Source organism: Ursus americanus, chromosome 33 (genome assembly GCF_024610735.1).
Source record: "Ursus americanus isolate L20-20 chromosome 33, mUrsAme1.1.p, whole genome shotgun sequence".
Lineage (NCBI taxonomy): Eukaryota > Metazoa > Chordata > Mammalia > Carnivora > Ursidae > Ursus > Ursus americanus.
In genome coordinates, this window is record NC_142159.1 from 23,398,465 (window position 1) to 23,410,578 (window position 12,114).

General features: G+C 36.8%; 1 protein-coding gene across 6 annotated transcripts in view; it reads right to left on the reverse strand.

The window, feature by feature from the left end:
* The window catches only part of KIF1B (kinesin family member 1B), a 135,312-nt gene that overhangs the window by 79,291 nt on the left and 43,907 nt on the right, over nucleotides 1-12,114 (reverse strand). For 3 of the 6 annotated variants that reach the window (XM_045776836.2, XM_045776837.2, XM_045776839.2), the window contains exons 7-13: nucleotides 11,779-11,890; nucleotides 9,378-9,455; nucleotides 8,609-8,674; nucleotides 4,731-4,806; nucleotides 3,968-4,046; nucleotides 2,737-2,879; nucleotides 1,772-1,813 (exon numbers count right to left, since the gene is read on the reverse strand). In XM_045776836.2, coding sequence (XP_045632792.2) covers nucleotides 1,772-1,813; nucleotides 2,737-2,879; nucleotides 3,968-4,046; nucleotides 4,731-4,806; nucleotides 8,609-8,674; nucleotides 9,378-9,455; nucleotides 11,779-11,890 — 596 coding nt within the window. The remainder of the gene's footprint in view (nucleotides 1-1,771; nucleotides 1,814-2,736; nucleotides 2,880-3,967; nucleotides 4,047-4,730; nucleotides 4,807-8,608; nucleotides 8,675-9,377; nucleotides 9,456-11,778; nucleotides 11,891-12,114) is intronic. The other 3 variants (XM_045776840.2, XM_045776838.2, XM_045776841.2) reach the window with 1 other exon arrangement.

Sequence of the window (12,114 nt, forward strand, 5' to 3'; positions counted from 1 at the left end):
ACCATAGGTATTGATGGATTTCTATTTTAAAATTAGCTCATGTTTAAAAATTTGGGAAAACCTACATTGCTTAAAATTCATACCAAAACTAAGTTAAGTTTTCCTTAAATGATACGAGTTAATGCAGAGTTAATGCTCTCTCTGGGTCTACTCATCTCTACTTCATCAAAGCCAGTTCTTGAAACCCCTTAAAACCAGTGGATGCTTCAAGACAGTTTGAAAACCACCATCTGCAAATATAGAACATAGGAAAACAAGCAAGTTTTAAAAGGGGGATAGGAACTGGAGCAAAAAATCAGCCATCAGGAGACGGCAGCAAGGTAGGAAAGAATAGAATGGGTGGAGTTTAGAAGGTCCGATGGACACATGCAAGCCCTAAAAGAAATTAAGAGTAGTAGATTGAAATGGAAATTCAGAAGTAGCCAGGGCTGCTTTCCTGCATGGAGACAAAATTAAAACTTAGTCATGCATAGCTTTTTGGGAGATGCCAAAACTGCTCAGAAAAGAGTGAGGCAACAAGCTGATAGCAGCACCACCTGGAGCACAAAAGCAACAACAAGATGGTGTCTTTCTCACATCAGTATCGGTCAGCTTTGGAAATCTCAGACAGAGCCGTTCCAGTCCAAGAGTCACTCCGTATTGGAGTGTTAATGTGTCTTCAAGGCCTAGCCTCATCACAGCGGCCGGGGCTACATTTGCTCTCTCCTATGTATTTCCTCCCTTCAAGCCCTATTAACATGCCTCATTAAATGAACAAGCAAATCAATTAAAATCTAAAACTTAACCAAAAGGTCAAGATTCTTCATTTCTTCTAAGATAAAAATCCCCTAGTGAATTATCTTAGAAGGGTAAGAAATCATGTCCTCACCAACTTAATGGTATCTGGAGAGAACAACGAGGTGTGATCCTTCATAAAAATGTCCTCATTTCGAACATACATTTTAGACACCCAAGTTTTTAAAATTTAATTTGTAACTCCAGAAAAGGAGAAAAAAAATTTCCTAACCACCATGTAAGCTGAGGCCCAAGTTACGGAGGAAACTAACTTAGCCTAAGCACAGGTGAGTGCTAGCCCGGTACTCACAGAACTACTCAGCAACGGATAGTTTAGCCAACTGGAAGTAATTGTTTTTAATTGTACATACACCAAGGCTCAGAATTACACAGCTAATTTAAAAGGATTTTTCTATTAAATAATCAGACCCTTGAAAGATCTCAAGAGGCCAAAAAGGTATAGTAATGATTTTAAAAGCCGGGGCTCTGAGTTACACTATCCAATCTTAAGTACACAGAAACCATGGGATCTCAGTAGCAAATTAACCACCCCAGGCAAGTAGAGTCCTCATGGGTAAAATGGGCATAAAAGAACCTTTTCCAGAATCAGTGACAGGGTTAAATGAGATAATACATTCAAGGTCCCTAGAATGGGGCCCAGTACACTATAAACACTCAGGAAATGTGACCTGCTGTCATCGCTATCATCATCCTCTACGACTTTGGATTCAGTTTAATCACATAAGTGGAAAAACTGAAGCGCAGAAGCATCAAGAGACTCTTAAGCCTCTAGACTACTTAATTCACAAACTGAAATTCAGCAGTGTTTGCTAAATAGAGAAGGGCAAAAACAGGATCATTTCTGAATCTATAGTATGCTCTGTCTGGGATTTCCCTGCTAGGATTGCTGGCATGCAAAGCTCATTTTAAAGCTGATCCAGCAGAGGCAGATTAGCAAATCAGAGTACTGGAAATAACCAATACATGAAATACACACATTTGCCTCCACTTCCAGAGTAATCATCGATCAATGGATCAACTGAAGGTAAGCAGGAGGGAAAATACAAGAAAGGTCAAAGATCAGGTTCAGCAATGACACAGAGAGGGAACAGAGCAGCACGTGGCATTTGGGAAGATGGAAAAAATTAACACTTAGAATATATTGTAATTTTGTATACTGTAGTCACTTAAACTCAGGTGCTAATCAGTAAGAAGAACTAGACTTTGAAAATCTTATTAGAATTTCAAACAATATTAATTTTTCACTCAAAAATAAAAATATGCTTTATCAAATAAACCCATATAGTATTCTACCTGAATCATTCAGTTAACCTCTGACTAGACATTATGCGGGCAGATCACAGAGGTTAAAAAAAAGATACATTTTAAGACAACATAGTAAAATAATATTCCCTGTAAGGATTGACAGGAAATGGTATTTTTCCCTTCGTGTGTTCATAGGGAGCCAGGTGGGGAGTGTTCTTCAATTATTTTGCAGGGGGGGAAGATACCACTCAAAGGTAAATCCTTCCTGAAAGGGGACTAGAATAGCGGGTTTGTTACACATATATTACCACTACTACATTAATCAAGAGAAGCCCCTAATACAAAAACAAAAATTTTAAGTAACAATTTTATAAAGTGATTAATTTCTCAGTGAGAATAAACTCAACATTCCAAATAAACTTCACTGCTGATCTAAAATGAAAATCTAATAAAAATACAAGCAGTGACATATTGACATTTTAAAAACTAATTTCATGAGTTCAGTTCGATAGCCTGGTACATACTACATAAAGATTCTGATACCATTTTTGTTGGATTTTTTTAAAAGAAAAAACAAAACCCAAAAAAAACCCTTTTCTACCATCTAACTTCATCATGTTCTTTGAATCTAAGTTGAAATAGAAGAACCCTGAAGAGGAAAAGATTAGAATTCATGTTGATCCTTAATTCACTTACTATCAATAATATCTCCCAGCCCCTGAGCACGAAGAAGGTCCTTCAGCCGTGTCACCTCCTCCTTTAATTCACGAACCAGTTTGGCATTGGGGTCCTCATTGATAACAGCATTGCACTTAATCTGCTTTGCACGATCTGCATATCTATATCCAAAAGGAACACGCATTTTTGCCATTCCTCAGACACTCTACTTCTCATAAGTCACATACCATTATTTCTCTCTCTAAATCAAACAGCTTGAGTATTTACACATTTTATGAGCCTTACTAATAACATACGCATAGCAAGTTTTATAGTATCTTTTCAAGATGAGGAAAAAGGCTCAGATGAATTTTAGTGATTTACCCAAAATCATAAAAGAAATAAATACCAGAAAGGGGACTCAAAATGCATTTATCAGACTGTATAGGGTTCCTTCCATCACTGGGAGAAGAGTAGAAAGTTCCACATTAAAGTGATGAAAACTATTCATATATAGAAATACAGCTGACCCTTGAACAACATAGGTTAAAACAAATGGCATGGGTCCACTTAGAATCATATTTTTTTCGATAAATACAGTCCAGTACTGTAAATGTATTTTCTCTTCCTTACAATTTTCTTAATAACATGTTCTCTCACTTTGTTATAAGAACACAGTATGGCATTTGTATATGTATATACATATGTATATGTATATACAAAATATTTTGTAACATACAAAATAAGTGTTAATCAAATGTTTATGTTATCAGTAAGGCTTCTGGTCAACAGTAGGCTGTTAATAGTTGAGTTTTTGGGGAGTCAAGTTGTATGTGGACTTTTGACTGTGCAGAGGGTTGGCACCCCTAACCACTGTGTTGTTCAACAGTCAACTATATTTTACTAATGAATATTCTGTAATTTTTTTAACACTATGTGTACTCATAATTGTATTACTCGTTAAGAGTTGAGCATCTCTATAATGACAAACCATAAGGGAACTTCTTTTTACAGAAATGAAAATCATAACAAAGTGAAACTGAAAACCATAAACAGGTAAATTCTATTACAATAAAAATCTCCCCTGCCCAAAACAAATAAAATAAATAAAAATAAAAATCTCCCCCAACCCATGTTTTCCCTGTTATGAGAGGAATGGATCATTATCTACATAAAAAATTATCCATACAGCATAAGAAAACCAATGGCATAACAAAATGACTTATGGTGGCACAGTATTCTATTTAGCAATCAAGATCAACTGGAGTACCTCAGAGTGCTCAAAGTTTCGTCATAGTTGATATCTGCTGGGCTCAGAGCAGCAACCATCGCAGTCCGAGAATTGCCACCTAAGAAGATGAATCATGGTTATCGCAAATCATACTTCTTTTAGAAAGAAGAATTTTATTAAATTTATGTCAAATTAGATAACACCATCTCAGATCCTAAGATTTAATCAAGAGTCAACAAACGTCTTGAATGTCTCCATGCACTGTTATACTGTTAATCTTGGTGTTTGGATCTACTGGGACCAGTTTCCCTCTCCCCACTCAAGACCTCAGCCACTACACCAAAGTGCTCTTAGTGAGTCAAAGCACAGTGATGTGGACAGTCCAGCAGGCCATTCTCAGTCTTTCCCTTCTATCAGCGACATTTGATATAGCTGATCACTCCCTTCTCATAGGAAGGAGAGAAAGAGGCTAACAGAACAGAGAATAAAGAGAATGACCTGAAGGTCCAAAACCATCAGCAAAAAGGTAACATGGAGTTTCCAAAGAGGTGTGAAGAAGGAGTGATAGTTTGAAGCAGGTGTGGTTAGGAAGAAAACCACACCACAGTCCATGTCCCGAGGTCAACAAGATAGGGGAGAAAACCCTGATTAAAAAGTGAGCAAATCCAACCAGTTTAAATCAAGAGTAACACGGATGTCTGGAGATTATTCTTCTCCAAAACAAACATACAAGACAATTAACCACAAAAGATAATCAGTAAACAGCTTTAAAAAGATAACTTCACACCAGTGATCAACGTACCTAGATTTTCTCGAAGAAGCCAAGTAAGAACAGAATCCCTGTAAGGAATAAAATCAGTCTTCTTCTTCTTCTTACTCTATTAAACAAAAAGAAATGGTCTTAGCATTAGTAGGGAGGAAAAATTCACATGAAAAGCAAATCAGTCTAAAATTCCTAAGTAAACTATAGAACCCCATCACTGTTGAAATTTAACATTTACGGCTTCAACTTGTCACAATACCCAAAATTCATGCAGTAATTTTTTCTTTTTATATTTTATTTTGAAAAATTTACAACACACACATAACAGTTTAGAAAGTAGCATAGTAAGTCATTTAGTTAACAAATTTACCTGGCCAATCACCAAATCATCAAGTGGACTGCTGCATCTCTAACAACTCTTGTAAAAGTATACATTTGGTTTCTTTAGAAGGAAATTACACCCCAAATAAATCCAACCAACAGAGTTAGTACTCAGACTGAAAAGGTCTAAGACAGTGACGTGATTTGCTAATCTGGAGATCCGTAAAGACTGCAAGATGAATTGTCTGTGTATATATATGTATCAAGCATTTACTTATACAGCTGTGACCCTTCTCATTATCATGGGATAGACCAAAAGACACCAGTACAAAGCCAGTACTAAAGTGGAGGAAATTATATCCTTTGAAAGTAAAAATTAATGCAAACCCTTTGGAGATAACAGCCACTGCAGTACGTCCTGGCTGACGACTAGGTGGTGATAATTTAAGAAGCCATCAAGGGGAAGCCAGGGTTCACTGATACACATCTCTCCCCAGTCCTGGTATAATCTGAGGTTAAACTAAGGACCACCTAGTTCTTGTGAAGGCATGAGTATTCAGAAAAAGAGTACTAAGTAGCTGACCTCTGGTCTGTTGAAGAGGAAAGGAAGTAGGCAAGTAGCACTTCAATTCTATCTCTTACCAAAAACGTCCCCTCCGATTCATCCTATTCCACCCACAGACACACTTTCCACCAATGAGAAAGTCATTTCCCATAGCAGGATCTATTTCTAAATGACACAGACCTGTGGGAAGAATTAACCCTCTCAGTCTTTCACAGCTTAGTGGGACTATTAGTCCACTGCAAAATTCTTGAGGCCTGAGACTTCAATTCTTCCTTCTCTAGCCCCTCACCACACCTGAACACTTCACTTTGCCTACAGTTAGTACCGAAAATGCTGCAAGATCTAAAGTGCGTCAGTTACAAGGACTGCAAATAGTACTACAAAAATAAGCGTGGTCTCTTTGCCAAAAAATGTTCTATTTTCATTTTGGTCAATTATACTAAATTAAGAAGGAGTAGCTAAATAAAGAAGCATAAATAGAACTTCCATCTTTTCCATTTGAAAATATCTCAGAATTTTAGCCACTTCTTTTCTATTTGCTCTCTTACACAAATTAATCTCATCTATTCTCACAAATAAGGGCCTAGTAACTACCTAAAAAGGTTTACTTACTTACATCACTAGTCCCTCTAAAAAGCAGTACTATCAAATATAGACAGTAATAATCCTGTTTCTCTCCCCAGTGGGAATAAAGTACATTTTAATTCACCAAAAATTATGCTTATTACATAAAAACTAAAATTTGTCTTTGACCTGTTATAGTTACGGCATAGATGCAAAGTTCTAAACTGGATTTTCCAAAACCAGTTCTTAAAAAAGTCATTTGCAAATTATTGTGGCACGGAGCAATATGGGAAAAATGCAGATAAATACTTTGTAAACTCTTCCTTTGGGTGATAATGAGCGTTAAAATGAGCAAATGGACAGGACAAGTTAGAAAAACCACTAAATTTTAACAGCTTTCATGGTTCTGGGACTTAGATATCTGAAGAATATCCACACATGCATAATATCAAATAACAGACTTTTTAAATCTAAGGCAGCTTCTTCCAATAAGCCAAAAGAAACAGAAAAAAAGCATTATTTTTTATTAAGTAATTTTTGTACAAGTAGATAATCTATATATTTTAAAATACGAGTATAAAAGATTTCATTGCAGGGACACCTGGGTAGCTCAGTCAGTGAAGCATCTGCCTTCGGCTCAGGTCATGATCTCAGGGTCCTAGGATCAAGCCCTGTGTCGGGTTCCCTGCTCACTGGGGAGTCTGCTTATCCCATTCCCTTTGCCTCTGTCCCTCCCCTCTGCTCATTCTCTGTCTCTCTTGCTCTCAAATAAATACATAAAAATCTTAAAAAAATAAAATTCATTGTAGATACTGCCTTTTCTCCAATGTTACTCATGTGATCCAGAACTGCTGAGTGCTCTATTATTAACGCAAAATAGTACCAAGAAATTTTAGAGTATTTGTATAGAAATATAAGGAAAAGTCTACTGTATTTGGATTAGAAGGATGCAAAGAGCATGTGCTCTAGATAGAGAGTTTAACTTGATTCTATAGCCTTCACTTTATGTACAACCAAAGAGTAGGAAAAAAAATTTTTTTAACAATTTAAATGATCATGACTTTTCATGACAAGAAACAAGATTACATAAAGAGGTTTAAGAAAAATACCCTAATAATTTCAAGAAGGCAGCTATGTTTTAGAATAGTACCCATAAGAAATATCTTTATTGCCCTTTCAAAAGGTTTATAGGTGACTTCTTCAAGTGACAGTCCTACAGATCACTAGGAGAAACATCATTAAAATAACACAACATAGAAGCTTCCTCAATTTCTCTCTTGTTCCTTTATTCTGAATTCCTTCTCCAAAGCACATCATGTTCCCTAAATAGGGTTTGGTGTGCAGTCTCACGATTCATGGTCACTCTAAACAGCAATTCTAAATTCCAGAGCCAGAAAGCAAGTAACAAAAAGCTATTTTTCATGGTTCCGTTCCTACTTATGCCTCCACACATCCTGCTGAGGATTTACAATCATCACAACTGATTCTACAGCTAGTTCGTTCCTACCAAAGCCCACCGTACCTTGCTGGTGCAGTTATCCTACAGATGAAGCATTGAAAAGAAAGAATGAGAACACAGGATAAGCCTTCAAACAAAAAGTACTTTAAAGTAATAAACTGAGTATGACTTTTCAGAAACAAGCAAGAAAGCATTTGATTCTTTTTAGGGATTTAAATGACATACTAAACTAGATTGCACAATGACTAGTACTTCCGTAGCCTTGAAACTAAAAAATGCAGCCCCTGATACAAAACTGTTTCAGATTTAGTGTCCCACTGTTAAAGAATAGGAAAGAATAGCACAATTAAAAAAAATATATTATTGGGAGTGCCTGGGTGGCTCAGCCATTAAATGTCTGCCTTCAGCTCAGGGTGATCCCAGAGTCCTGGGATCGAGCCCCGCATCGGGCTCCTCTGCTGGGAGCCTGCTTCTTCCTCTCCCACTCCCCCTGCTTGTGTTCCCTCTCTCGCTGGCTGTCTCTCTGTCAAATAAATGGATAAAATCTTTAAAAAAAAATATATATATATATATATATATATACATATATATATAATTGGCCCCCAAATCAACAGCATTCACCAAGGCGAATGCTTAAAAAACTCCAAAAGCATCCTACTTAAAAAAGATTGTACAGGAAAAGAATATGCAACAAAGCCCCTGGGTTTTGATGAGAGATCTGAAGTAAGGCTCAAAAAAGCAATCAAACCCTAGGTCTTTGTAAAGAGCGAGTTTTCAGTCTAGCCTTTACAGATCCATGTTCACTTTCACTCTCCTTAATCTCTTTTACGTTCAGTAGAAAGTCAAAGTATGTTATACCTAGTATCTTATCTGAAAAGCTCTAAAAGAAGAAAAGCAAGATTACACAAAAGGGCCAAAAAGGTCAGTCTTCATAAACACATAAAACGTCATCAAGTGCATTTGCTGAACAGACAAGTTTTCCCGTGTAACCAAGTATATAATACTTACCACCTCTGCCAAGGCTGAAATGACTTTGCCCAGAGTTGTGAGAGACTTATTAATATTCGCTCCTTCCTGAAATCAATACCAAACATGAAAGAATTATGATGAAGAATTTCTTCTACTGCCACATCATCTATAATGCATAGGATACAACTAAGCCTTGTGCTAGCACTTTTGTTTACTTATGACCACAAGTTCTAAAAACATTTTTTAGTTCTTAGTCTCTCCCCTGTTCATTTAATGCCATGCCAGGACCACACGCCTAACTCACAGTCCCAAGTATCGGCAAGACGGCTTGCCCCAAAAGCTTACAGACAGCCTTCTTCCCCCAACTCACCAACATGTAATTTCTGCTCTTGTTAAGTAAGTGTCCCTCTGGAGAGGGCTATGTGTGTTCTCACATTTGGATCTTATGTATCCCTGTCCCATTAGTGTCGCTTCCATCTAGCCCGTTCCTCAAAACACCTTTCAGCTCTCACCTTGACCATCAAGTCCTCCTTAATTATTACGTTACGTTACTTATCTTTCATTGAACTTATAGATCAGGCATCAACAAAATGTTTCTGTAAAGGTTTTGCAGGCCATGTGGCCTCTGTCACAAGCTCTTAGCCTTACTGTTGTGGACAACACATGAACAAATAGAGGTGGCTGTGTCCCAGTAAAATTTTATTTACAACAACAGGTGGTGGGTCAGATTTGACCTACTGGCCATAGTTTGTTGACCTATGTTACAGAACATTTATTGACTAGGTCAACTGTTTGATAATATAAATACCTTTAATCGAGTCCCTTTGGCACCAGTTGAATCAGCTCGTTCACTTCCTGCCAGGTCCACCAAGCTGATTTTACTGACCTGGTCAAGAACATTGGGGCAATTCAAAATAAGCAAAGTAGAACCAGAAAACATTAAGAAGCAGGAAATTTAAAATTAGGCATGAAGAAGACTATAAATATTAGTTAGGGCTCTTACATATGGCACGAGAAGACACAGCATGCACAAAAGTTCACAGCAATTATCTTGGTTCAAAATAAGTAATTTTAAGATACACATGACATATTTTGTAACAGTGTGTCATAAAAATATAAAACTCATTAACCCATTAAATGGCATATTAAATATGAAGCCTCCAGCACCTGGAACTCTCACACACTGCTGGTGGGAGTATAAAATGATACAATTACTCTGGAAGACAGTTTAGCAGAGTTGCAGACCTACAGAGCTAAACATATACCCACCTACCATAAGACTCAACCATTCTACTCCCAGGTATTTACCAAGCGAAACAAAAGCAAATATCCACATAAAGACTTATACACAAATGTTCACTGCATCATCATTTTCATGATCAAAATCTGGAAACAATTCCACTGCCCACCAACAGGCGAGTTAATGCACTAATTGTGATACATCTGTATGATGGAATACTAATCAGCAATGAAAACAAGTGAACAACTGATGCACGAGACAACACAGATGAATTTCAAAATTATGCTAGGTGAAAGAAGCAAGAAAATAGTACATACTATGTAATTCCATTCATATAAAATTCTGGAAAATGTAAACTAATCTGTAGTGACAAAAAGCAGATCAGAACTGCCTAAGTGCCAGGGTGGAAGAAGTGATACTTCAGATTATAAAGCGGCATGAGGCAACTTTCCCAGATAATGGAAGCGGTTATGACCTGGACTATGATACTGGTTTTATAGATGCATATGCAGTAACTCAATTTTATACTTTAAATATGTGCGGTCTCTTGTACTTCAACAAATCAATAAAGTTGTTAAAAAAAAAAAAGCTTCAGGGAAATTAGACAAAAGTATCCAAAATGGATTATCAAAGAAGCTATGGTTACAGGATTAACATCATTATTTTTGTAGATGTGACATCTTAGAAAAAAGGAAAAAATGCTTTCACACAAGATGTACTAAACAGCATTAATACTGTAACCAGCTAAGCAGTGTCAGGTTATTTGATCATCTATATGAAAGGTATTTTTTTTTAAATAATTTTCAGCTAGGGAGACAAACCATAAGAGACTCTGAACTACAGGAAACAAACTGAGGGTTGCTGGAGGGGAGGGGAGTGGGGGAATGGGGTAACTGGGTGATGGGCATTAAGCAGGGGACTTGATATGATGAGCACTGGGTGTTACATGCAACTGATGAATCACTAAATTCTACCTCTGAAACTAATAATATAGTATATGTTAACTAAATTGAATTTAAATCAAAAATTTAAAAATTAAAATAATTTTCAGCTAAAAACAAGTCACCAAGTAAAACGTGATCCTAGTTTTTAGTGATGTCAGTATCACAAACTACTCAGTTTAATAAGGCAAAGGATCTTTTATCACTGCAGTATAATAAAGCTAACTTTAGGCTTAAAAATCCAGCTGCATGCTACTTAGGTATGTAGGCAGAGAAGAATTCAACATAAATGTATTACTAACGATAATAACACTAAAATTCACATTTATTGAATGGTTACTCTGAGGCAGGCACTATTACAAGCACTAACCTGTATCAATATTTAATCATCTTAACAATCCAATGAGGTTGGGAAAACTGAGGCACAAAGAGGTTAAGTAACTTGCCCAAGGTAATAGTGCAGTAAAGTGGCAGAGGCAGGATCTAAAGCCAAGCAGTTTAACTCCAAAGTCTACTATATTTAACTACTGTAGAAAAGGAGACATTAGCAAGCTATTCGAAAAGCATCAGGACTGCTCTGCAGTCCTTTACTTTCCAAGGAAAAACACATCTTGTCTGCTTAATTGTTTGCTTAAATATTTAATCCCACAATAACATTATCAGAGCTCAAAACAAACAAAAAGACCTACATACCAAACAAGCAATTAAGAGGTTCTAGTCAAGAAGAAAAAAAGGTTAAGATTTTCTCCCCACAGAACTGCTTAACTCTATTGCACAGAGTAGTTTCTGAGACCCAAAGGCTTTGTTTTTTCTTAACCCTATTTTCTACCTTGCAATTTCACTCAAAAACACATATACTCAAAACTGGTTTTGAGTGGGAATAAAAACGACAAGCAAAAAATAAAAAATATTCCCTGTTAAGTAAAAGGGCAACTTTCTCCCCTCCATAAAATGCAGAGGGTAGCAAGAGGGACTTCTGAAAATCCCCATTCTATACAACTCAAGCTTGGACACTGAAGTTGTCCTACCTTCTCAGTGGAAAGGTTGGTCTCAGTATCATGTTTCTTCTGGGTGAAAACAATGGTAAACACAGCATGGGAACGGCTACTTGTTTCATTCATGTTGGTAGCCGCCACCGTCCTAAATAAACATAAAGGTGACATGTGACAATGGAATTCTTGGATGAAAGTTCAAACGGACAGCAGGCTCCACGTAACTATAACAATCACAGGCAACAGCTTTATTCATAGATCATGAGATTGTCACTTACACAAATTGTTCTCAATACGCCTTATTTGTGAGCCTATCAAGTGATGCCCAACTCCAAAGGTTCTGCATCAGAATCATTTTTCATACCTCAGTTG